At 60.4% G+C, this 26,457-nt stretch overlaps 1 protein-coding gene across 2 annotated transcripts; it reads left to right on the top strand.

Moving 5' to 3' along the window:
* The first annotated feature begins 5,210 nt into the window (after positions 1-5,210).
* On the top strand, positions 5,211-18,165 carry TAPBPL (TAP binding protein like). 2 transcript variants are annotated; one of them, XM_056804003.1, is made up of 6 exons: positions 5,211-11,442; positions 11,652-11,873; positions 11,961-12,224; positions 12,626-12,970; positions 13,111-13,413; positions 15,421-18,165. In XM_056804003.1, exons 1-6 carry the CDS (start codon positions 11,382-11,384, stop codon positions 15,549-15,551), a joined length of 1,326 nt encoding a protein of 441 aa, XP_056659981.1. In that variant the 5' UTR covers positions 5,211-11,381; the 3' UTR covers positions 15,552-18,165. The 2 variants fall into 2 exon arrangements, with proteins under 2 accessions (XP_056659981.1, XP_056659980.1); XM_056804002.1 differs by lacking the exon at positions 15,421-18,165 and adding an exon at positions 13,721-14,681 and having other exon boundaries at positions 5,213-11,442.
* The last annotated feature ends 8,292 nt before the right edge of the window (positions 18,166-26,457 follow it).

Below are 26,457 nucleotides of genomic sequence, written 5' to 3' on the forward strand. Positions count from 1 at the left end.
GAGAGCAAAGAATGCTGGAAGTCTCCGGGGGGAGAGAGAGGCCAAGGACACGAGTGAAGGGATCCGTGCAGGCTCCAGATGGAAGCCCGATTCTGGCTGCTCAGCAGCCTCAGGACCCCGGGCTGGCCCCAGGAATAGGAACTCACCTTTGGACAGAACCGCCGGGAAAACGAGGCAGAGGCCGTTGTCCCAGTCCACATGAGGGTGGGATGTAAAAGGCAAGCGGGAGGCTGGGGCCCTCGGGCAGACCCTTCCCACCCTTCTGCCTCAACTAAGGCAGGAAGGAGGCTCTTTAGAAGGGAGGCTGAAAACACATGCAGGGGAGCTTGGGGGGTCCGTCTGGTTGGCATCCCCCTCCTCCGCTCCAAGGCTCGCCTGCCCCACCCCACCCCCGTCTCCCAAGGGTACCCCATGGCTGGCACCTGCCAAGAAAGGGAGGCCCTCGGGGAGCCCAGCAGCTGCCCTGCTCGGGCCTGGCCTCCCTGGGGAAGGTAGCCAGCAGGGGCTACTCGGGCCTGGCCCTGATCCCAATCCCGGCAGACCGGTTCCCAGAAGTCCCCCCCTGCCCTTGGGCCCAAAGGCCTGCCCCGATTCAGGATCACAGACGCAGAGCCGAGGGGCCTTGGGCCTGGGCAGGAGGCACTCCGAGGCCCCCAGGCTCCATCCCATCCCTTCCTTCCGGTGTGGCCCCTCCAGCCCGGGCTGGACTGTTGCACGGCCCGGCCACAAGGTGGGGCTGGCGGCCCACGTTTGCCAGAGGAGCCCAGCTGAGCCCGGCTCCGAGATGCCTGCGGTGAGGGAGCCAGAGGAGCCACGGCCCTGCCCGGCCCTGCCCGGCCCTGCCCGCGGGCATCCTCCGCCCCGAGAAGGCAGGCCGGGCCAACGCTAGCCTGTGGGCATCGGCGTGGCACGGGGGAGGCCGGGAGGCTGCCCGGGAGGGGAGAAAGGCCGTGCCAAGCTTGGGGCGCAGCCGCGGGGGCTCCCCGTGTGCCCGGGATATTAAGGACAATTACAGGACCCTCCGGAACGGGGACCCCGAGAAGAGCCGGAATCCGGGATCGGCTGGGAGGCGGGAGAGCCCGGAGGGCTGGCCGGTGGGGCTTTTGGTCCGCCGGAATCGGCGCCAGGAAGTGTCTGGGGGCACGTTTGGGCCGGGACCCCCCCAGACCGGGCTCTACCCGCCGGCGCAGCTCGCCCCCCCCCCCCCCCCCGGGAACGCGGACAGAGGACAGAGAACCAGAGTCGGATGGGAGGGAGACCGGCCAGAAGCCGCCCTTTGCCTGGCCTTGACTGGAGTCTTCGGTGTCGGGCAAAGCAAGGACGCTGCGCGGCTCCTGGGCGAGTTTCTGGGAGCACGCGGGGGGGGGGAGGGGTGGAACAAGGCTTCAGCCCAGGCTCTCAGGGCAGCTTCTCAGAGAGACTGGGGAGGGGCGTAGCCCCCAATGGTGCCCCCCAGACGGTGCCCCCTAATGGTGCCCCCCAGACGGTGCCCTCCTGACGGTGCCCCCTAATGGTGCCCCCAATGGTGCCCCCCAGACGGGGGACAGCTCAGACCTGGGCGGGCCGGCGGCCTCGTGTGTGCCCCCGGCGGGCAGACACTTTTATCCACTGTAAAGAGACTCCGGCAGAAGCGCTCCGCCTCGCCCGGCAGGGGGCCCCGCTGCCCCCGGGCGCTTCCCGAGTCCTGAGGGCGGGACGGAAGGGAGAGGCTGGGCGGGAGGAGCCCCGCTGTGACCCCCAGGCGGTGCCCGCTCCCCCTCCCCCCCCCCCCCCCCCCCGCCAGGCCCGCCTCCCGGGGGCCCCGGGGCTGCCCTCCGCGTTGGAGCCCGGCTCACGGCCTCAACCGAACCGCGTGTCGATGGTGGAAAAGGAAGCCGGCGCCGGGGCGGGGCGGGGCGGAGCCGCGACCTCCGACACTTCCGGCAGGAGGACACCAAGCACGCCCGGCGGTCCCAGTGCCGGAGGGGGCGGCTCGGCAGGCCTTCGACTCCTGGGGCTGCCCTCGAGTGCTCTCCCGGCTCGGAAGACCCCCCCCCCCCCCCAGGTCCTCCCGGCCTGTCGGAGCCGAGCTCAGCGCAGAGCTCAGGCGGACTCTGGCAATCCCCTGGCCCTGCCTGCCAGCGTACCAGCTAGGAAGTGTCGGGGGCCAATTTGAACCCAGGACCTCCCATCCCCAGGCCTGGCTCTCCTCATCTCGAATAGCCCCATAGGATCGCAGAGCGGCATTTGTCCAGCCACTTCCCCATTGGCAGGCGTCCCCTCACTCTCCAATTTCCCCCCAAAGACCGGCTCTGCCCCTCCCCCCAGCACCTTAAAAAACTTCTTTGGGGTGTGGAGCTCGGGACGGTCGTTCAGACAGTTGACTCGCCTTTGGCCATCATTCCACGTTGCTCCCCAGCATGCCGGGCCAGTTCTCAGCTCCACCAACCATGCACCTCCTCGCCAGCTTTGCCCTGGTTACTGGGAGCTGCCGCGTAGGACCCCGTTTTCCCTTCTCAGGCCAGAGGTGGCAGCAGAGAGCCCCAAGGCTGGGCTCCTCGGGGGCCTCCTGAGTTGGTCTCAGGGGTTGAGAGTGCCTGCAGACCCTCCGAGGACACTTCTGGGCTGAATTTGAATTCTCTCCTTTCTGACCTGGGCTCTGGAAATCCCCCCTGAAGAGCAGCCACGTTGAATCGAGGTGGCAGACGCAGACGTTCTCTGCTCAGGGAGTCAGGGTTGAAGCTCCGGGGGCACCCCTGGGTGCTCAGGCTGCAGCTTCAGAGCAGACCCCAGAGGGGGCGCCCCAGAGCTCAGAGTGGGAAGTGAAGTTGCGGTTGTTTGGAGGCTGCTCTGGTCACATACTGGGTTGATGCTCTCCCCTCCGAAGCGACGTGCCTTCACCGGGCCAGCGTGTACCTTCCTTGAAGATCGTCCGCTCGCGTCTGCTCAGCAGAGAACTATGAGGATCCGTAAGGAGGTCAGCCTTAACGCTAACAGGAACTAAGCGCGCTCCGCCGGCCTCCCGGCAAGCTCTTCTGTTCTTCTGGCTGCCCTGATACCGCCCAACGCCGACGACAAGCCAACGTCAGAGACGTCTGCAGCGCTCGGAGCTGGCCGGCCCGACGGCCTTCCATCCTCCCCCCCCAGGGCTGCCATCTTCTTTCTCCAGGGGCTTCGGCAGAGAGCAAGAGGCGGGACTGAAGGTGGAGCGAGAGGAAGCCAGGCAGGAACTCGTCGGCCAGAGCTCTCCCCAAGGGCTCTTCCCAGGCTGATCTAGTCCGCATTCCACCAACACCTGTCAGTAGATTTCGGTCTGGCCAGGGGCGGGGGGTGCCGCGTCAGTCTCCCCCGTCCCCGCCGGGACACCTGGAGGAATGATGTGGGCACTTTGGGGGAGGGCACTGAGTCGCCCATTGGAGAGACATGGGGGGGGGGGATTCCGATGGGCCAGTGGCCAGAGGCGCCTCAGACCTCCGGAGGGTGGACCCAGTGAGTGGGGCTGGGCCGGGGGTGGCTGTCCCAAGAGGAAGCCCTGGGCCCCGGGCACTCCCGGGCATGTCTCTGGGGCACGTCAAGGGCCTGGAGAGGGGCATCGCAGGCCTCCCCACGGTGGGTTTCCCTGGGCCCAGCCCGACGCCTCTCCTCTGTCTGTGGGGCCCGGGGGTGGGCCCAGGCCTCTGAGGCTCTTCTCTGACCCCTGGAGGCCTCCAGGCCTGGGTCTGGGGGTGCAGCTTCCTCGGGCCGAGGCTCTCCCTTCCCGATGGGCAGCTCGTTGTGTCCCCTGAACCACGAGGCCCCGGGAGGCCACTGCGCCTCCCATCCCGGGCCAGAGACCCTGGTGCCGGGGATCCTACTTGCCCGTCTGCCAGCTCCCTGCACACCTCCGGCCTCCACTCACTTGCTAAGGGCCCGGTGCCAGGGTCAGGGGGTGCTGGGAGGCCCGAGTGGAGCCCTTTGGCTCTGCTGCCATCAGGGACCCGAAGGAAAAGAGTCCCCCCCCCCCCATTCTAGGAGGCCCTTTGGCAGTAGGAGAGATCTCGGGGGGCTTCTGGGAGGAGGGGGCTCTGGCCTGCCTAGAGGTATTCCAGGGGTGGTATTGGGGCAGGGACAGCAGGAGCCAGGATGGGGGGGCTGCCTGCTCTCACCCCAGAACTCTCTGGGGTTGTCCCGCTCAGAGGCAGTGCCTGGGGAGGTGGGCGGTTTTACAGATGAGGAAAGGGAGGCCCACAGGGTGAAGTGACTGGGCCAGGGTCACCGAGCGAGGAAGCGCCTGAGGCCAGACTAGAGGAGTCCTGCCTCGAGGCCGCGCTCTGAGGCCTCCATTAGCCAAATATCCCTTCAGAAGGGGGCCTTGTGGGGGTGGGGATGCTCCGGGCTCACTCACTGAGGCCAAGCCCAAGGCCCCGCCCCCTCCGGCCCTTCTGCGTGCTCCTTCCGCCACCCCTCCCAGAGTCACTGGGGGCTCCTGGGCGGCTCCTCCTCTGCCCAGGCAGGACGGCCTCTCTCTGGCTCCCTCCGCCAGGAGAGGGCGCTGTGCGGGCAGCGCCGGGAGGGGGACGCCGAGGCGACGTTTTCTCGCGGTGTTTGGGCGCCTCTTCAAAGCCAAGAGGCCTCCGAGACCGCGTGGAGGGTCCAGGAGATGCCGAGACGCGACGGAAGCCTGCGGGCCAGGCAGGCTGGCAGTCCCGGCCCGGCTGACCGGTTAGCCCGGTGGGCGGCTCTGGAGGGGCAGAGACAAGCCCAAACGGAGCATGGCAGAAGGGAGGAGCCGGAGGCGTCTGCCTGATGAAACCAGCTGAACCCGGGGAGGTTGCTGGGGTCTGGGGGGTCTGCGAGCGAATCCTGCTGCTGGCGCCCTCCGCGTGGGTCGCGCCAGGACCCACAAGGACCGCCCGCCCTGGGGGAGGGGATGGCTCAGCAGAGCTTCCTTGCTCCCATGATGCTCCTTGTCTCCGCCTCAGAGCCGGAAGGAATCTCGAAGGCCAACAGAAGAGGCTTTGGGGGGTCCAAGGCCTCCCGGCATGGGCCGTTCTGGGACGGCCTGCGAGCTGCTTTCTGCGCGGATCTAGACCGGATCCGTTTGGGATCTTTGAAAGGAAGCGCCTTCCGAGTTCGAGGCTCTGCCGCCCTCGGTGGTGTCTGCCTCCTGCCATCAAGGCCAGCGGGGAGGAAGAGGGGGAGGGGGAGGAGGAGGGGGAGAGAGGGGGGCAGGGGGAGGGGGGAGGGGGAGGAGGAGGGGGAGCAGGGGCCAATGGACAAGGCTGTGTCCCCAAGAGGCCCTGAGCAGCAGCAGAGCTTCTGGGCCCTTTGTCAGTGCAGAGCCTGGGGGGCACCCCAGAGGGCTCTGGGCATGAGAGGGGAGTCGGGGGTGGCCGGCCCTCGTTGCTTTGGGAGCTCTTCGCACAGCTGGCTGGAGCAGCACAAGCCCAGGGAGAAGGACCAAGGTCCAGTTACACCCTTCCCCTCTTCCTTCCCGCCATGGATGGTGATGGGATCATCCACGCTGGGAGCAACCTCCAAGCTCATCTGGGCTGCCACCTTCTTCCCAGGGTGGGGAGACGGGAGACCCCACGGATTCTCAACACACACCCCTGTCCCAGTCCATGAAGGATGGGGAAGGGACTCCACACACCAGAACGCAACTGGAGCTTTTGTGCTGGGTGCTGATCCAGCACCCCCATATTCTGCCCACTGAGGCACAGCGGAGGCCTCCAGCCTCAACAAGGTGGGCCCAGAATCCCAGCCTCTCTGCTTCCCTGTCGGTGCCCAGGACCACAATCCCTGCTTGCAGGGACCTCCCAGGGGCAGGAACTCTGCCTTTCCCCACAGCCTCCCTTGGCTTGGCTGGCTTCCCGTGCTGACTGGGGCGGACACGTGAGCCCTGCATGCTGCTCCCACGGCTTCCTTCCTGGGCCAGGTGCCCGGCACAGCCTCTGCTGTGACCTCGGAACAGGGATGGATGTCCACATTCCTCAGCTCCTGCTCCGGATGGCTCCAGAGTGCTGAGGGCTCCAGGGATGTCTGCCTCCGCCTTGGCCACTGAGCCTCCCCAGTGGTTTCTTCCCTTCCCTCTCTGAGTGGTCTGCTGGGCCCTGATCATCTCAGCTCTTCAGGGTGTGCCCGAGAGGGAGGCCCCTCCTGTGTCAGGGCCTTCTTTTCTCCAAGTTCTCTGGGACAGCTGCTTTCTCAGCCTCCCTCTCCCGAGCCCCAGGCTCTCCATGGCTCCATTTCCCCTCCATTGTCGATTTTGGTGGCCGTTCATGGAGCCAGGGCTGAGGGAGGCCTCAGAGCAGACCCAATACACGAGCTCCAAACTGTGGCAGAGCCCTGCCTGGCCTGCCTAGCCTTGGGCAGCTTGGCAAAGACTGAAGAGGGCCTGGAGAGAGGCTCGTGGCCGATGTAATGATAATTTTAGCATTGTGACTTAAAATCTAAATTAATTGGTCACCAGGGAAAATCCCAAATAATAAAATACCCAAGTCAGCTGGAAATTATGGTGATTTTAATTAATATAGAGAGAAGGAATTAAGGAGAAGAGAGAAAGAGAGAGGGAGGGGGGGAGAGAGAGAAAGAGAGACAGAGAGAGAGAGACAGAGACAGAGACAGAGAGACAGAGACAGAGAGAAAAGAATTAATTTAAACTGCTCTGGCTCAGGCTGAGCCAGGCAGAAGTTAAAGGCCTTGGCCAAAGGGACCTCCCTGAGCCCAAGGGAAAAGGAAGTCAGTCTTATTACTCACCATGAGACCATCTCAAGGAATCTGTCTGAGTGAGCTCATCCAGGCTGAGTTCCAGGATCGAACTGCCTGTATCTCCCAATGTCCGAATGTGAACTTTTCATCCTCTTTTATAGACCTTTCACTCTTGTGTCTCCTCCTCTAAATTTTCACATTTACCAATCACAGCAGACACTTTCTCCAGGACTGCCCATTCTTTAGTTCTCACCTTCTCTCTTTCTATTATACCTTTAGAAAGTTACTTCACACTTCTTTGTTAAGTTCACCTTTTGTGAGTATTTGACCTTTTTGTGATTAATTTACCCTTCATAGGTACTTAACACCTTTTTGTATTTGATCTAAAAATAGACCTAGCTTAAGTTCTAGCTTCACTATAAGGTATGTTAAGTACCTTCATTGTTCAATCAGGAGATTACAACTTTATCTTCCCCTAAAGTAATCTAAATAGGGTGGAGTAATGTAAGGTACTACAAGATATTCCTGATTCTGTTAAAGAGAGTGTTTTCTTGTTACAATCAGGAGATGGCTAAATCAAATCTTCTAAAGTACGTCTGAGTAGGGTGGAGTAGTTTTAAAATTCACACCAAGGATGGGCCTATGTGGAGTCAAAAGCAGCTGGGGGCCACTAACTCTTCCTCCTGCTGTGGAAAAATTATCAATATGTGTGTGCATGTGCACACTCGTGTGCATGGAGTACATGTGTGTGCATGTGCAATGTGTGTGTGCGTGCATGTGTGCACATCTCTATGTCTGGCTACAGAGGGACACCTCTCAAATGTGGGCCCCCAGGCTGGCTATACTGGGATCAGGGTGCTTGGTGGGTTCCCGCGTGTGTCAGCCAGAGGGCATGGTTGGAAGGGAATAGCCATGGAGCGCTCCCGTGACTGCTCGCTTTTTCACTTCATCTCCTGGGAAGGGGCGCGTTACGTGCAGGGAATGTGCTCAGCAAAGGCACAGGCGAGCGTCTTGCTTGGCTTTCCCCGCTGCTTCCCTGAACCCAGAGGTCCGTGGGGGGACGGTCAGGGGTTGGGACAGCTCTGAAGGTCTCTGGGGAAATCGGAGCTCACCAGAGGGATCCCCCTTTTCCCATCCCAGGGGCCCCCTCAGCCCACAACACCTGCTGCTGCTGCCCTGGGATGGGCTTTGGGGCACTTCCAAGGATCAGTGAGGCAGCAGTGGCAGGAGGAAGAGGAGGAAGTGGTTGGCCTTGGCTCTTCCTCCTTCCTCCCTCTCCGCTTCTCTGCATCCAGAGCTTCTACCCTCCAGCTGTTCTAGTCACGATACAAGGATGGCTCCAAGTCTGAATTCCGACGGGGCTTCTGGAATCTGTGGAATCCCACTGGCAGCAAGACCCTGGTCAGGTCCTTTCATCCTCAGTGGCCTCAGTTTCCTCATCTACAACCTGGGCATCATGGCAGTCCCTTGTCACAGGATTCTTGGGAGTCTCCAATGAGAATCCTTGCATGAAGCCCTTGGCAGACTCTAGTGTGCCCAAGAGAGGCCAGTGTGGAGGAGCTGTTTGATGAAGAGATCTGCAAAGTCCAGGTCACAGGAAGCACAACGGAGAGCTCATCTCCAGCCCCATCACCCTCCATTTCCTCGTCCCTGGCTCCTGGTGCTCCATGGATGCCGAGCCTTCCCTGACTCCCGGCTGCCTGGTGAGGTTCACAGCCCAGAATGCCACGTCCTCTTCTGAGCCCTGGCAGGCATTGGCCTGGGCACAGCAACACAGAGGTCTTGTGAGTGCTGAGTGGCAGCATCCTCCCGGGTTCTAGTTCCATGCAGCGACGGTGGCTGCCATGGAAATCGACGGTGGCTGCCATGGAAATCGGTGCCTTCCGTTCTTCTGGAAACTCCCTTTCCCTAAAGTGCTTCCCTCCTGGCGGCCGTTCTCTGGGATGGGAGAAGGCGGCCCGCAGGCGGACTGGCACAACCTCCCCAGGGCAGAAGAGCCCATCGTTTCCTCAGCGTCCTACAAGCTAGTGATGGAGAAGCCGCAGGCTGTGATGACCGTAAGAGGGGCTCGGAGCTCAGGCAGGGCCCAGGGGCCCGGTTTGCTCCCCGTCCTGAGCAGGTGGGCATGGAGGAAGCGAGAGCCTGCAGACGGGCTCGGACATTGGGAGGCACTGATGGGCACTCTGCTCAGGTAGGGGGAGGCTGTGGCAGCGTTAACTGTGGTGTCCTGGGTGGGAGGAGGGGGAAGGGGCAGCTGAGCTTCCTCGGTAACCTCTCTCTGCCTTGGAGGGCGCTCGTTTTCCTCTCTAGAGACGCCGCGTTGCCACACTAATGACTTCATCCCGAATACTTGGCCTCAGAACAGATGGCACTGCTGGGCACTGCTGCCAGCTGGCTGGTGGACCCCGAATAAAAGCCTTCACTTCTCCACGCTGGTCCAGCAGACAGTGCCGTGCCGGGGAGATGGGCTGAGGGGAGAAATGGGCCAGCCTGTCCACAGAGCCTGACCGGGCTGGGAGAGTGTGGCCCAAGGGTGCTTTTCTGGGCCTGCTTCTGCTCTCTCAGCCATCCTTCCCTTTCTGGGTATGCAGGGGCTCTGGCATCAGGAAGAGGAGGAGGGTGGACTTCCTAGCCTGTGATGGCTGAGAGGAGCCAGGGATCCAGGGAGCCCCTTGGAGATGTGGGACTTCATCACCGAGCCCATGGGGGCGACACTGATGTGGAAGCCCCTGGAGGGAAGGCTGCTGGTTGTCCTTCTGAGCTGACCCTCGCTGAAAGAATCAGAGTCGAGGTCTCTGGGGGGTGCCCAGGGAGCTCTACACAGACCAGACCAGATCAGACTGCACAGGACCTGGCACGGGGAGGGGAGGGACGGAGGTCCTGCTGGGGATCCCACTGGAGGGCCACAAGGACCCTTCTGGCTGGCTCAGGCTGAAGCTGCCAGCATCTTTCTGTGGGAGAACGGTGCCTGGTGTCCACAAGGCTCATGGGAAACAATGCTTGGGATTTCCCAAGAGGCCATTCGGATGACTGCCACGGGGATCCTTTGGTTTATGGGAATGTTTTGTGGCCGCCAATGTGCCACTGAATCTGGGGTGGCACCGCCTGTTCCTGGCCTTCTATCTCCCCTCCCTGGAGGTCTCTGGGTGTCTTTCTGGGTCGGGAGCCGCATGCAGGTGGCCCACCCACTGGAGGCCCTTGGGGGCTCCAAGAAGCCATAAGGTGCAGTGACCGCAGCCTGGCACATCGTCCTGGCAGACGGGCTAGACCAGGGGAGTGTCACCCACGAGCCTCAGAGCCCTCCGTGAGTTGGGGGGTTATTCCAGGCAGTGAAGGCGCCCCCTGGTGGAATAGGCGGATGAGAACAGCTCAGCCCACCAATGAGACAGACGTGGCTCAAGCCGAAGGGGCAGCTGGGCTCTTCCCAGGCCAGGTCTCCAGTGGCCTTCGAGCTTCCTCAAGTGGCCCGTGAGGGCGATATCAGAGAACAACATGGCGGCCGAGAACACGTGCTAGGGAAATGCTGAGGGTGCTCCGGAGGAGGCAGAAGAATGGCGGCGGGGGAAGGTGGGCTCAAACTTTCAACCGAGGCTGCTCAGGAAGAGAGCAGGGTGGGGGCGGGGCAGGGACCCTCGGACCGACACCGTCCCTCGCCCCCAGCCAGCACAGCCCCAGCCGGTCACAATGCTTGAAGCCGGGGCCGGCGAGGAGCCCTCCTTGGGGACCAGGTTTCTCTCCAGGAGCGAGTCAGTGCAATGGGCGCCCGACTCAAAACCAAGCCCTCTGCCCAGGGCGGAGGCTTCTCACCTGCATGGGGGCCCCTGCTGGCCTCCTCCCCTGACTGGAGGCGAGAATCCCACAGGGAGAGGGATACCCGCCGGCGGCTGCTGTGGGACCCTGGGCCAGTCACTTCCCTTCTCGGAGGCTCCCGTGGCCGGGTAGGCTCTAGGGAGGAGCCCAGCGCATGGCTTGGTCCAGCCTGCCCGGAGCGGGTCGGGAGTGCCGGCCCCTGGGAGGGTGTGATGATGGTGGCCCCTCAGCTCCCCCTGGCAGAGGGTGAGGGAGACGCCCAGGGCTAGAAAGGGCACCAGGCAGCAGCGGGCAGGATTCTTGCCAAGGGTGGAGTCTTTGGTCACTCGAAGGCCCTGCCTGGGCCTCCTGGGGCTGTGGCCCGGCATCCCTGGCGGTTCTCTTGTGGATGGCCTGGGCTAAAGGCTTGGCGCCTGGCCAGGAGAGGAGGGGTCTGCGTGCCCTGCTGCTGTTGCCTGGGTCTTCCTGGGCAGTGCCCAGGCCCCAGGTGGTGGCCCACTTCATGCCACTCTGCCAGCTGGATCCTGGGGGGAGCAGGCTCCTCTGGACAGGCTGGCAGAGGGGCCCCAGGCTTGGAGCCAGGAAGAGGGGGACCCTGGGGAAGCTCCTTCAGGGTTCCCTATAAATGTGGCTGAGTGCTCAGGTGCCCCCCCAGGGGATCTTTGGTGTCTGGGCCCCTTCTGGCCTGGCATGGGCAGAGCCTTGGTGTGGGCATGGATGGGGGGGGCAGAGGGGCATCCCCCCCTTCCTCCTGGCGTGAGGGGGAGGGGCCCGCCGCGGGGCCGAGAAGGGGCCCCTCCCTGCCCCTCCCCCTAGGTAGGACTGGAGGGGAACTTGAGAGTGAAAGTGAAAGAGAAGGTGCATCTGTCGAGCAGTGACGGGCCTCCTCCCTCCCGGAGCCCATGGGCGCTCCAGGTCTGCTCTCCCTGCTCCTCCTCTGCGGGCTGGGGGCTCCCTGCGCAGGTGAGCTCGGGGGCAGGGCTGGCCGAGAAGGGGGGGCATCCTCGCCGGTTGGGGGGAGGGGCGGGCTCAGGGGAAAATGGGAGTTGGGGCTGGGGGAGGGGCCGACGTCTGGGCGCCCTCCTGGGAGACAGCCTAGAGCCCCTGGGCCGGGCGGGGGAGGTGCTCCGGGCCCAGCCTGGGGGTGCCGCCGCCCCCCTTTGCCTCTGCAGAAGCTGAGGAGCCCGAGGGGCCCCGCAGGGAGGTCGATCTCATCCTGGACTGCTCCCTGGCTGCGGAGGAGGCAGGCCGGCCCTGGGGCGCAGCCTCCAGCGAGTCCACCCTGGTGCTGAAGCGCGTGCCCGTGCCCGATGACGGCACCCTGGATGGCTTCACCGACTTCCCGGGGGTCTCGGCGGCCGCGGAGGAGCCGCCCGTCGCGCTGGAGGCCTCCGGTGAGGGCCCCCTTCGCCCCGTCCCCTTCCTTTTCCTCCCTCCCCCCTGCCGCCCCCCCGTAACCGCTCCTTGTTCCTTCTTCTCAGTGGACCAGGTGCACCTTCCCCGGGCCGAGGTCCTGCTGCACGCGGCCTGCCAGGGCCTGGCGGTGACCTGCGAGCTCTCGCGCCTCCTCCACCAGGCCGCCCCGGACTCGGACTCGGCCTATTTCATCGGCAGCATCCGGGTGGCCGAGGCCCAATTCGGCGCCTCCCTGGTGATGAGGGCGCCCCGGGGCGCCGCCGAGGGGGCCCCCCTGCACCCCAGGCTGAAGCTGCCCCTGAGCCCCCGCGGGACCGTCCTGGCCTCCGGTGAGGGGGCCCTTCTAGCTTTCCCTGGTTAATGCTTGAAGCCGGGCCTTGTTTGGGGAAAGGACAGAGCCCCTGCCAAGGTCCCCGGGCCCAGGGAGGTTCCTCATCCCTGCTGGCTGCCCCGCCTCCCCCAGAGCCCCGCCCCCGCTCACCCGCAGACCCCTTTCCCCCATAGCCCCGCCCTCGACCCGCCTCCTCGCCTCAGAACCCCGCCCACTTCCCATGCTGACCCCTCCCCTAATAGCCCCGCCCCCTAACCAGCCTCAGAGCCCCGCCCTGCCCCCGGACTCCCCCTCCCCTTTCGGTTGACCCGCGGCCTTCTCCCCACTCAGAGCCCTGCCCCCCATTCCTCACCCCGCCTCCGTTGACCCGCGGCCTTTCCCTCCCTCCCTCCCCATCAGTGGAGTTCCTGGTGATGACTCCGGCGCCCTCCGTGCAGGCCTCCCTGAGGTCCTCCGTGGCGCTGCCCTGCCTCTTCTCGCTGGCCCCCGGCTCGGGCCCGGCCCTCGTGGAATGGAGGCGGCAGCACCGCGGCCAGGGCCAGAGAGTGCTCGAGTGGGCCCCGGGGCAGGGCCAGGGCCGGGCTGTGCGGGAGGGGGCGCGCCTGGAGGCCGGGGACGCAGCCGAGGCCGGCGACGCCTCGCTGACGCTGCCGGGCCTCACGGTGGGGGACGAGGGCGCCTACATCTGCCAGATCTCCAGCCCGACGCACCAGGCGCAGCAGATCCTCCTCCTCAGCGTCCTGGGTGAGGCTCCGGGCCCAGCCGGGTGACCCTGGCCGAGTCACTTCCCCTCCTCCCCGGCACCTCCAGGCGGGCTGCGCTCAGGGACGGGGAGGGCAGCAGAGCCCCTGCCGGCCTCCTCACTGCCGCCTTCTGGCCCTCAGAGCCCCCCAGAGTGCGGCTGAGCCTGGCCAGGGAGGCCGGGGCCCCCGGCCTGCTGTGCAGCATCTCCGGCTACTACCCGCTCGACGTGGCGGTGAGCTGGAGCCGCCAGGAGCCGGGGGAGCCCGCGAGCCCGGCCTCCGGGGCCTCCTTCTCCAGCCACCGGCAGAGCAGCGCCGGCACCTACAGCCTGTCCTCGGCGATCCCAGCGGAGCCTGGGCCCCGGGGGGCCACCTACAGGTGCCACGTGACCCACGTCTCCCTGCCTGAGCCTGTCACCCTGGACATCTGGGTGGCCCCCGCAGGTACCCACGTGGGGCGGCTTCCCCAGTCTGAGCCCCCCCTCGGACCCTGCCTCCCCTGGGGCTCCCCTGGCCCCGCTCACGCCTGGTCTCTCTCTGGGGCCCAGGAACCACATTGGGGGTCCTGGAGCCCCTCCCCCAGACCCCCCTGAGCCCCTCCTTCAGGACCTCTCCAGCCCCTCCCCCAGACCCCCCTGAGCCCCTCCCCTAGGACCTCCCCCAGCCCCTCCCCAACCTTCCCCAGAACCCCCCCCCCCCCCCCCCCCCCCCCCCCGGGGCCCTCCCCAAGGCAGCCTCCTGTCCTCCGCAGACCCAGGCTGGGCGCTGGGCTTCCTGGCTGCCACCGGCCTCTTCGTCCTGGCACTCTTGTTCCTGGGCTTCCGCAGAGCCGCGGGAAGAGCCGCAGCTTCTGGCTTTGGGCCCTGCTCCGGCGCCCCGGCAGTCCCGCAGCGGAGGAGGCCTCTCCCGCCAGCCGAGCTCCACGCCCGCTGATTTCTCTTCCTCGATGCCCGGAGCCCCGGCCCAGCCCCGCGGGGCCCCCTCACAGGGGATCCGCCACAGCCCAGATGGGCGTCTCCGGAGCTGCCCCTTGCTTGCAAGCCGTGCGGGTTTGCCTGATGGTCCTTCCGGCACCTGAAGGCTCCCCCAATGGGCCAGGCTGACCAGGCCCGCTCCCTGGGTTCCTTCGGGCCCTCACTCCCTCCGGTGGCAGAACGGCTCTTTTCTGGGGAGGACTCGGTGGCCTCTGAACTCCCCTCCAGCCCCGGATCTCCAGCCTCTTCCTTCAGCCTCTTCTAGGGGCCTTCCCCCAGGCTGGTCGGCCCCTCTGGCCCCCGCCCAGCTCATCGATGGCCTCCGCCATGATACGGTGCCCAGAAGGGCCTGCCATGCTCCAGGCCAAGCCCAAGGAGGGCAGAGCCCAGCGGGCCGGTGCCACCCTCATCCCGGCTCTCGTCCTGCCCCAGCGAGCAGGACCCATGATCCCCTGGGCCCCTGTAGCACCCGGCTGTCCTTCAGGGCTCTCCCTTCTTCCTGGGCTCATGCGTGCCGCCCACCACTCGTGCCCGTCTGCTCTCCCTCGCTTTGTTTGGCACGGTGCCCGAGGAGGGAGGGCCAGCAGGGGATGAGGGACTGGCCGGTTCATCCTGAGGCTCAGCCCGGCTCATGGAGAGGAGGGGAACAGGGTGGGCCGGGAGACGCGGGGAGAGCAGGGCAGAACCTGAGGGAAGGACCAGGGCTCTGTCTCAATAAAGATGGCGGTTCCATCCCAATGTTCTCCGTGCCTCGGCCGGTGCTTGTCCCACCTAAGCCCTCTCCCTCCTTTTCTGGTCACCTCACCCAAAGGGGAGCTTGGGCCACAGCTGACCTGCAGTGGAGCCCAAGGTGCCATTGGGCTGCCATGTCTCACTGTAGACTTATGTGGAGCTTGCTGTCCACTAAGACCCCAGGTTTTTTTTTTTTTCAAGTTAAAGCCCATCTGGCCATGCCCACCTGTATTAGCTTTGTGAAACGGAACATTGAAGCCTGATTAGAAGACTCCACCACATTAGGTCTAGCCCAGGGTTCGAGGGGGTCAGAATGTTGCCCCTCCGGGAGCCCTCTGCCCTCCTCACTTCCTGTCATCTGCAGAAGCAACCAGCACAACAGTTGTGCCTTCATCTAGTTCAGTGCTCCATAGGGCAGGGACAAGGGCAGATCCTTGGACTCTCATCAAGCACCCTGTGCCAGGGTCTGTGGGCACAGCTGCCAAGGTGAGGCAGTCTATGCCCTCCCAAAGCTTCTGTTCCAATGGCAAAGCCTTCCCATAGGGGGCATGGTGGCCAGAGAGGGGCATTTGGTCTAGGAAGCCACAGAAAGAGAAGCCACGGGGTGCTTGGTGGATGGACCTTCCCTCTCCAGAAGCCAGGGCAGTTTGAGTCAGTGGGCCAGGGAGAGCGGGTGCTGAGCCAGCTAAAGTCTTGAGGGTCTTGGCTCCATCAGGTCTTGGTCCTGAGATGTCCTCTCTCTTAGGGGCTTGGAATCTACAACTTTTCGGGTCCTGCCGCCAAGGCCGATCCACTCATCCCATCTTGGCCAGCTCTCTGGATGTTGTCGTCTACGTTTCTGGAGAGCAGAGGAGGAGCCACCTCACGGTCCTCTAACCAGCTTGGCAAGCCACTGTCTGGTTCCCTTGGCTGCTTTAGGCCAGTGGGCACCTCGTCTTGTTCAGACTCCTTAAAGGCGGACAGGGATCTCTCTGATGGCTTAGAACAGGAACCGACACTAATGGGGGCTCCGAGTCGGTGCAGCGGTCCTGCATAGCTGCTTCTCCCACTGTGTGCTGACTTGGAACCTTTGATCTTGACCAGATGAAACACAATTGACTCAATTTCCCCTTTCTTTTCTGCACCTCTGTGCCATCGGGGCACCAGATTTTATGCCACAGACTTTCTAGTGTGCCTGTAATACTGTGGTTCTGAATTCAGTTCCTTTAGGGCTGTGATGGCAAACCTATGGCACACATATCAAAGATGGCATATAGAGACTTCTCTGTGGGCACTTGCTGGACCCTGAACACAGAAGGTGGGGGGGCATTCTAGCCTCCCCCCACCCTCTCAGGGGCTGCGTGCCAGCTACACTGCCCTGCCCTTCCTGCCCCAAGAAGTGGCAAGCCCAGTGTCACCCTGCCCCTCTGACCCTGAGCATAGAGCCCCTCAGCCCTGAGTAGCGAGGCTGGCCCTGAGGGCACAGCAGCTCTGCCCAGGGTTGGTAGCCTGGTCCCACTCCCCCAAACGTGAAGGGAGGGTATGGGGCAGTGGAGCTTGTCCCCATTCCCCAACATGGGTGGGTGGGGTAGGGCACAGCACTCCATCTCTAAAAGGTTTACCATCACTGCTTTAGGGCAATGGCCCAATACTAGAGCTCTTTTAAAGAAAAGTGAGTCTTGGCTGAGGTGGGAGGTCAAGCATCTCATAGATCATTAAAGTCCATAATTAGATAGGGTGGGCCACGGCAGAGCACCAAGGAACATGTGGTTGAACCATGATTACAGGCAGAGGATTGCTTCAAAACAGCATACTTAACTTTAATGTGCTATGGGGTGGTCCAGTGTTCCACAGGGGTGGGGTCTTGGAGGTGGGATGGTGTCATTGGAATGATGGATGGGACACAGCTTTCTGTTCAACCCGCAGCACAGGTTTCACAGGATAAACTGCTCCACCTTGGCTGAGGCTTGGCTTTATTTTATACCCTCATGATCACACATCTACTGGGCACACAATTTCATTCTCAAAATAAATGTTTCCATAGAACCCAACAACCGATGCGAAGCCTAAGGAGATAGTCAACAAAACATTGTTGCTAAGTGTAGGGTCAGAGGGTAGAATCAACACAACCCAGATATAGGTTGGGGAATTCAGAGCACAGATTTGCCACAAGTTTTTATGCCTAGAAAAGAGGGTCCTCTCTACGTGGGTATATAAAAATCCTTAGTTTTAATTTTGTAAGTGGGCTCTCCTGGTAATATTCTGGGGGGGGACAGAGTGGGACAGGGTATTAACCCTGCAAGCATGTTGCTCTCATCTATTTTTCCTGGGGCTAAATAAGAATAATAATCATCGCAGTTCCAATAATAAGGGGATGGTAATAAGGAAAGTCACTTAGGGGGGTTTAAGTGGGTGTTTCCATCCTTCCTGGGGGCTGCTTTGCAGTCCTCAATTTCCATGTGTGACCATGTCAAACTGTGGTCTTTGATGGCTCCCAACATGAAGGCTGGCAAAAGAGATGTTGTTGATGAAACGTGCGCCCAGATGGTTGTCTGAGCCCATAACCTGGAGGCTGATGCATCAAAAACGTCCCTCTCCTTTGCATTTTAGGCGGCAAGGTGGCACAGTGGATGGAGTGCACAAAGCAGTCAGGAAAAGCTGAGTTTCTACCATCTCAAACACTTACTGGTGGTGTGGACAAACTTCAGCTCCATGCAAAAGGGCAGAAGAATAGCAACTGCTTGAGAAAGTTGTTGTGAGAGTTCACAGCAAATTGACCTGTAAAATGGGTTTCTTTGCGACCTTAAAGTGTATGTGAGTTGTCTGTTGTCATTATTTCCAGCAAAAGTCCCAGCGAGCCTGGAAGATCTTGGCTTTCCCCAAAGATAGTAAAGTCCTGATTTCCAACCATATCCAGGGGATGGTTTACTCTCGCAGTGGACCTGGAAGTCTTGTCCCTTTGAGAAAATGGGGACTCCCAGCAGATGTGTGGATGTTCATGCGGAGGAGCTGACTCACTCCAGAATTGCGGGAGTTCTTGAATGGAGATGGAATCCTGTAACTGGTCTTGCACCGTGATGCCTCATGTCAAGGCAGGGTAAGCCATTTGTTCAAGAGACAGAGGAAGACGTGGCTCCAGTGGCCTGAGAACTTGCCTGATCTAAATCCCACTGAAAACCTGGGGGCTCCACAATGGAGGGAGACCTGGAAAATGGACTAACTGCCCATCAAAGATGGAGAAAAAAGTGTTCTTGATGAAGAATGAAAGACATGGGTAGCCCTGGGGGCCCTTCGTGCCACATCTATAAAACGGGACCATGGCAAGAGGCCAGTACAGTTGAAACCGTGGCTATGTCTTGTCCTTCGCTTTCTTCCCCAGCCTCAATTTATTTAGAACTTTAGTACTCCTGATACACCTTTAAGTGTCTTACTTACTTACTACACACTGCCCTGTGCCAGGGCCTCTGCTGTCAGCATGGTGCCACTTTGTGAGAGTAAATATGTGTGCGTGTGTGTGTGTCCATTACTTGCCCTTGCTTCCATCTACACCACACGTGCCTTCAGACTGACAGGAGATGGCGATGGCCCAGTGCACGCATACCCATTTCTTTAAGCTGCCTTTTCTGAAAATGCCATCATGAGCCGACACTCAATTTAGCTTCCTGTTGTCTGTCACGGATCCTAAGAGGAATCAGTTCCCTGCCAGGTTTCCACAGTCTTTGCCCCAGATCACTGCCTCCTGGTTGGGGAGACTCAGTAGCATGACCCCAGTGTCTCTCGTTGGGAAGATGAGGGCTCTGACCGTGCAACCAGGAGCCCTTCTTTGTTCTGCTTTCGGAGGTGTTCCGGCAGGTGTCCACGTCGCTGAAGCCCCGTCACTCCTCTCCTGGGCCTTCAGACTGGGACTTGAGGCCCCTTTCACAAATTCCTCATCTCTTTCTTCTTTTTGTCCAGGTGGGCTGTCGCATACCCATATGGCAGCACTGTTCCTGTGTCTGCTTCCCTTGATCTCTACCTAAACGCTCTGCACCACGTTCAGACACCCTCTGGCTGTCCCCTGCTTGTCTTCATGTGAGCCCAGCTGACTGTGCAGGGCTGTCCTATCCACCTTCAGCCCTATTTGCCTTTCCTGCTTCTTTTGGATGAGGCATTCTGCATGTGCTAGTCATGGATCTCATCCCACCAAGGCTCAGGGATGGGACTATGAAGTCATGTTTGCTGCTTGCCATTTGGATATTGCATGTGCTCATGCCCCATATGTGCCTAGGTCGAAAGCCGTGTGCGTGGTTTTTCTGGATCCTTTCTTAGGTTTTGCTCCCTGTAAATGTTGGGGTGTCTTTGCCACTTTCCTAACTTCACCTCTTCTCCACAGCAGTTGGATTGGTGGGTGTCCAGAGGTCGTTTTCTGTGCAGCCACAGCTCTCTGGGTCACTGGTGCCCTCTGTTGGTGCACTCCTTCCCTGGCCGGAGACTGCCATGCCTGTATCTGAAGCAAGGCCAGTTGTCCAATGCGATGTCTCCCCTTCTTCAGGGAGCCTCTCCCTTCGGAATCTTGTGCTTTTGATTGGCTGCAGTGGCGAAGGCCTGCCTGCCCCTGACATCTCTGGTTTCTCAGGCAGCCTGTGGGAAGGCCTGGCGAGGCCTCCTTGATTCCTCTGGGAAGTTTGACCATTTGTGGCCTCTATGGCCAGTGGATTTGAGGGCCGTGGCGGTAGGCTTGGATGCTGGCTCTGCCTGGAGTTGGGGGGGGGGGGAGGAGGCCCAGCATTGGCTCACAGGCTCCCGAGAAGCCAAGTTGCCGCCAGTGGCTTCTTCCTGGCGCTGCGCAGGCCGCCACAAAACGCCGAAAGGAAAAGTGTCTGAGAAGAGGCCCAAAGGCGGTCCTCGTGTCCCTGCTCCCGAGGGGAGACTGCCGACCAGGGTGCAGGGGCAACTGGGCGGATGGGAGAGTCAAGGCGGGGGCCGCAGGGGAGACCTCTGGGCTGGTGGGAAGGCAGAGCCTGTGGCTGGAGTGGCAGCGATGTGCCGAGTGCGAATGCTTGTGGGATCCCTGGGGGACCGGCCTGCTATCACAGTCATTGTCTTGCTTGGCTTGCCTGGAGTGCCGGGTCGTCTCCTTTGACCCTTTCAGGGGCCCTCTGAGGGAGGTACTAGCATGACCCCAATTTTACAAGCCGGGGAACTGAGGCAGCGTGTACCTCTCCCACACAGACACAAGTGGTGGAGACAGGATTCGAACCGGGGCTTCCTGCTTCCAAGTCTAACGTTCTATTCATCGAGCCGTGCCTGGTGACAGGCCTGGGATTCAGGAGAAGGACGAGGGCCACACGCCCTCCCCCCTCCCCCCTCTGGAGGGCCCCATGAAAGCCGAGGAGATGGAACAGCCACGAAAAGCCTGAGAGGGAGAAGGCGGCCGGGGAAGAGGGGCTCTCCGGGACCGAAGGCCGTGAAGCTCCTGCCCAGAGGCCGCCCTCCGACAGAGCTCTGGAAGGAAGCCTGGGCCTCCCCTCCAGAGGGCAGCCCCTGGGAGTCAGGGCCGGGCATCCGCTTTCAAGGGAAAGGCCGCCTGGGAGGAGCCGGTGAGCGCGGCCAGGAAGAGAGGCCAGAGAGAGGCCGGGCTCAGCCTTCTCCGGCCACTGGCCTGGGCTTCCTTCTGGCTTCTGCCCCATCTTGGGCGCCCGGCAGCCACGTGTGCCTCCTGCATGGAGACTCGGCTGGGCACCGCGGCGGTGGGAGGGGCTTTGGGGGACGTTCCAAGCGCGTACAGCCGGCTTCCCACCGGCCAGAGCGGGCTGCTTCCGGAGCGTGGCCTCCCCTTCCTGTGCCAAGCTGTCCGCCGGGCCCTGGTGGCTTCTCCCCGCCTTCAGGAAGCCCTGGCTCTCCCCAAGGGGAAGTGCCTGCCTCCAAGGCGATGGCGCCCGTGCTTGGTGACCGCCCCCAGGAAGGGCGGAGCCAGCGCAGGGGTCTGACCTTCCTTCTTCTGCCAAGCTGGAACCCCGGCGCGAGGCTGGCGTGGACTCTCCGGGCACCAGCGTGGGGAGGCTGCCATTCGGAGCGCCCCCATCTGGCCGAGGCAAGCCGGGGCCGAGGCTCGCTGCGCGGTCCGGTGATGGCAGCAGACCCAGCCCCGGGCTTCCTGGCCCCCGTGTGTTTCGGGGCTCTGTAGGGACCACAGGGTCGTTCGCCTGGCACCGCCCCCTCTTCGCTGCGCTGCGCTGCGCTGCGCCGCGCCGGCTAAGTCACCCAGGGGAGGTGCGGCCGGGCTCCGGAAGCTGGTGCCAAGCCCGGGCCTGGGCCTGCCCCACATCCCGCCTCCCACAGTTCATGCGCTTCAGCAAACGCTTCCTCGGAGGCAGGCTCGGGTCCGGGGTGCGAGGCCCGACGCTGCTGGCAGAAACCCAAAGGCAGCCATCTCGGGATTGCGGAGAGGAGGGACCAGGGCGCCCGCGGGGAGGTGAGGAGAGCCGGAGGCCCGAGAGGAGGCAGGGAGAAGGGGGGAGCGCAAGGGCCAGCAAAGGACGCTGGGAAGGAGGAGAGCGGGACAGAGCTGTGCCTGGGGACAGGGTGGTGGATGGGGAGAGCAGCAGCTCCCGGAGAAGGACAGATCGAGGCGGGAGAGACGGCCGGTCCTGATGAAGAATCCTTCACTGGCGGTTTTGGCTAGAGACGTGGGGGGAGGGGGGCGGCACGAAGCCAGGCTGCAAGATGACTCTTAATCCCACCACCTGGATGGGTGGGACGTGCGCTTCTGAGGGTTTTGCCAGCTTTTCAGTCAAGATACTCTACTGGGACAGTGAGGTGGCTCAGGGGATAGAGTCAGGTCTGGAAATGGGAGGTCCTGAGTTCAAATGTGACCTCAGACACTTCCTAGCTGTGTGACTCTGGGCAGGTCCCTTCATTCCAGTTGCCTAGCCCTTACTGCTCTTCTGCTGGGGAACCCATACTCAGTCAGCACTCGAAGACAGAAGGCACAGGTTAAAACAAGAATTTGTCCAGATCCTCTCAGAATGGGTCCAAGGAGAGGATTATGGGAGACAACCAGTGGGAGGAAAGTCTTGTGAGTGGGCGAAGTAGCCATGGAGATCCATCTCCAAGGGGGCAGCTCAGCTTGGGGAGCTTCTTTGGCTGGAAGCCAATTCTGGAAAAGAAATCAGATTACAGTGCTAGTTGAGTTAGTTCCACCCCGAGCATTGCGTTGTCAATAGCCAGCAAATCTATTTCTGGAGAATCCGAAAGGGTGCAAAGAAAGAAACTTGCCTCTGAGATGCTCTTTCCCGGCAAGGTTTCAGTGCAAAATTGATCTGACACGTTGCTTCTGCTATGTAACCTGGTGCTCCACTTAATGGCTCTCTTTAGACTTTACCTAATTATCAGCATCATTTTCTTCAGTGAATTTTGGCTCTTTGGCCACCCTTTCCTTGATTTCACATAGAGGCTGTTTCAACAAAGCCTTTCCGTGGAAGTTGTTTCTTCCTCCCTTTCGGAAGGTCTCACTAATGGGTGAAATGGCTCCACCGCGTGACCCGCTGCAGTTTTTTCTGGCTGTGGCTTTTCAAGAATTTTTTTTCTCAAATCTTCAATTCCTTAATCTCGCTTGTACCAATGGCCTCATTCGCCTCCGGCTCCTCCCCGCTAATTTCCTGCAAACCTCCAGGTGCTGTTGCTGCATCTCCTTCAATTCCTCCGACTTCCATTCCTCACTGTGCTTCTCTGGGAGGTCAAGCAAAAGCAATTCAATAGAGATGCAGATAAACACTGAACTAAAGCAGACGGCCTCCTACATGGTGAAATGGAGCGTCCCCAGGCTAGCTCGCGGAGGGCGGCGGAAGCTTGGTTGCTCCCATCTCAAATTGCTCACATATCCAGGCCCCACTGTATAGCTGCCGCCACCACCGCTCCCTTCCCTTGACAGGCTTCTCTTCCTGGGGGTGGGGGCTGCAGTCCAGGCAACCGAGAAAGCATGCCAGAAAGTCCAATGGGAGGGGTCTTAGAGGAAGGCATCAATGGGAGAGGCTAGGCTGGGAATTCAGGGAAAGCTCGGAGGGGGAAGACTCCCCGGGCTGAAGGACTTCCCCTCTAGCTCCTTCTGGGAATGTGGCCATCATGGTCCTGGGAATGGCCAGCTCATCACCCAGGGTCCCCTAATGTCAGGGCAGCCACAGTGTTTGGTGGCAGGCATAGAGACTGTCAGGGCTACCAGGAGATACCACAGATGGAAGCAAAGGCATTATCAGGAGGGGTGCCCCCTTCAGGCCTCCTTTGGTTTTTTGCCCTTCTAGATGAACAGGGCTCATGGGAAGCCCTCAAGGGGACTCCACACTGGGGAGCAGGGTTTGTCTGTCTGAGCCTCTCCCAAGGTCTGCTTCCTGGCAGGAGCCTCCTTCCCAGTCTCTCCTGGTCTAACTGACTCTGATTTGGCAGCCACCAAAGGGACAGATCAGTTTCTGTACTGGCCACTAGCAGTGGTTCGCAAATCTCCTGTGGTCCCTGTTGGTGACAGCTTGTTCAGGGGGCTGAAGGACCAGAAGCTGAAGGAACTCGAGAGGACCACAAAGCCTATTTGTAGAGCCCACCTATAGGGGGAGCCTGCTTTGGGGCCCTCTACTGGCTCCTTGACTGCTGGCTCGAGTCTCAAGGAGCCAACAATCATGCCCTGTCCCCCCCCTCCCCAAGGAAGATCAACCATTCTATCTTGTCTTAGACCAAACCTGCACTTTTCTAGCCAGCTTCAATTTGTAATAATTAAAATTTGGTGGCCAAAATGTAATAGTTAAACATTGGTCTGACAAAAATAACAATGGTGAAAAAAGAAGTATTGTGGTCGCCATTTATAAAAGTTAAACTCTAAGTCAGTAGACTCTGAGTAGCTCTTAATTTACTTGACTATAAATATGGCAAATGGAGGGAAATGTATGAGGGAAGTAGAAAATAGTTCTTAGCCTACCCCCCTGGAGCTCCGATCCGAAGAAATTCAGCTCACTCCCCAACAAAGTTCTGCTCTCCCCATGGAAGTTCAGTAGCCTCTTCAACAAGGGTCTTACCAGCATAAGCCTCTTTCTTCAGCCTGATTCAGCAATGCCAAATGTATTTTTTGTAAAGTGCCTCGCAGAATGAATCACAGCAAAAGCCTCCTCTTCAGCCCAATTCCTCCTGAAAATGCATCCCCAGGAGTCCTTGGGCTGGCTTTATAGAAGCCGTTTCTCCACTTCACTTCCTGCCTCTCTCCCACTTCACAGTAACCAATCACAGCCCCCCAATTTGCCTAGCACCGCCCAGGGCTGGGGTGAGGTGGGGGCAGTGCTTATGGCCTTTTAGGGCATGAACTTTCTTTGTTAGTGACTTACGAAGTGTTAAGTGGGGGTGCTTTAAGTTCTTGATTGATTAACTTAACTAGACAAGGGGAATAAAAATTTCCTTTCACAAACTGGATGGTGATCCAGAGAGCATCCTCTAAGACTGGGTCTAGAAGATCCCAGAGCCCTATTAGTGTGCCTGGACAAAGCCTTTAGTTTGGGGAGCCCCAACCCTGGACCGGAGTCCCTGAGGCTGCTCCACAAGTCCGCTGGCTGTTGGTTTTCTTTCTCTCTTGGTCGCCCCCTCAGTCAGTCAGATTTATCACCAGAGGGAAGCTGAGTGGACTGTGAAGCTGGCTGGGCCAGCCACCCCCACAGAAGGTGGAGGCACTTTGCCTAGTATTCAGAGCACCCCACAGGGGCCATCTTAGGGTCCTCCTTAAGCCCATCGATGGCCACCAGCAGGGGAGAACCACTGAAACAGCCCAGTGTTGAGAGCCGAGATGGAGTCCTTTGAGTAGCCCTTTCTCAGGGGCTCATCTCCCTCCAGCACCCCAGACGCTCACCAGATGAATGGACAGACAAAGCCAGCCAGCCAGCCAGGAACCAGAGAGAGCAGAGGGCAGATCCATACGTCTGTTTAGATTCAGAGTTGGAGCATGGATGGGCAGAGCGAGTGATCGATCCATTGATAGAGATTTGGATGCCGGATATGTAGGGCTGGGGGTCCTGAGAAGGCCCGTCCACAGGAAGGGTGTGCCAGAGCTCCTTCCACTACAGCCAGGAACGTGGAGGGACCAAGAAGCAGACAGCTGGATGGGCGTCCCCAGGCCCACCGAGGAGTCTCGAAATCCCCATCGCAGAGGGACAGGCAGGCTGACACACATGCAAAGAGATGGACAGAAAGATGCCCAGATGAGGCATGTACATACGTGAATGGGTGAGTGGAGAGGTGGAGGGGGGGCAGGGAGCCAGAAATGTGGTTACAAGGCTGAATGGGCACAAAGATAGGCAGGCAGGCAGACAGACAGACAGGTGGACAGGTAGGCAGGCGGACAGACAGGAAGACAGACAGACAGGCGGACAGGTAGGCAGGCGGACAGACAGGAAGACAGACAGACAGGCGGACAGGTAGGCAGGCGGACAGACAGGTGGACAGGTAGGCAGGCAGACAGACAGACAGAAAGACAGATGGACAGGCAAGAAGGTAAGCAGACAGAAAGACAGATGGACAGACAGACAGGTAGACAGGCAGGCAGGCAAGCAGACAGGTAGACAGGCAGAAAGACAGACAGGCAGGCAGGCAGGCAGGCAAGAAGGTAAGCAGACAGAAAGACAGATGGACAGACAGACAGGTAGACAGGCAGGCAGGCAAGCAGACAGGTAGACAGGCAGAAAGACAGACAGGCAGGCAGGCAGGCAGGCAAGAAGGTAAGCAGACAGAAAGACAGATGGAGAGACAGACAGGCAGGCAGGCAGGCAGGCAGATAGCTAGGACCATCTCGCTTTTGTGACCAACTTTCCCTCATCCTTATGAAGTCTTTCTGTCGGCCATCCTCTCCAGCTGTCAGAACCATCGCGGAGACCCCAAGGAAGAGCCTCAGAGAGCCCTCGACCCTTTCTGCCATCTGTCAGCTTCAGAGGAGGTGCTTCCACCCTCTGCCACCCTCCAGGACTAGCAAACCCACCAGCTGTTATTCTGTGATCTCTGTGATACTGAAGCACTGCCTGCCTGCCTATGAGGAAAGCACTCCCAGCCCAATGCCCGCTTTCTGTTCTCTTCCCCCATCCCCTTCGTCCCCTCCTGGGTCCTCCTCCCTCCTGCTCAGCCATTTTAATGCTGCCTCTGGAACTCGGGTTCCCCAGCTAGCCGACTTGCCTTCATTTTGGAGCTCTTCCTCTCAGGGTCCACATCCTCCAGCACCCACAGGTGACACGATCTCCAGTCAGCCTTTCATGCCTTTCACTGCACAGGTCTGGGATGGGCAGTCAAAATGTCTCTCTTCATTGCTGCTTCCAGATTCTCTGTTGGCCTCCATCCCTTTGCAGTCCTGCCTTTGAATTTCATTCTATTGAAATGTCTTTTCTGGTTGAGATCTCAGATCTTGCCAACAGCTCATCATTTCAACGGCTTTCTCTAGGAACTGGGGACCTTCTCACTGTCTCTAAGGCCTGGAGGACCTCAGCGTCTATGCTGATGCACCTCAGACACCAGCATCCTCCTCCCTCCCTCTCCTCAAAGCCCTAAGCCTACTCCTTGCCCCCCAGGCTGCCCCCTGAGCGGGTCACATGCTGGATCTTACCATTACCCACAAGCGGTCCACTTGCTTAATCAAACCCCCAATTCCAGCATTCCCTTATCTGATTGTGTCCTTCTAGTGCTCCTTCCCTGCCCACACCTCATCCTTCCTAGAGCTATCCTTAGCACAATAATCCCTTGGCTCAATCCTGCCATGACTCAGCTTTGTTTTCTGTCCAATCATGAGCCTGGAGTTAGTCATTTCAAGTCC

This window comes from Monodelphis domestica, chromosome 7 (genome assembly GCF_027887165.1).
Source record: "Monodelphis domestica isolate mMonDom1 chromosome 7, mMonDom1.pri, whole genome shotgun sequence".
NCBI lineage: Eukaryota > Metazoa > Chordata > Mammalia > Didelphimorphia > Didelphidae > Monodelphis > Monodelphis domestica.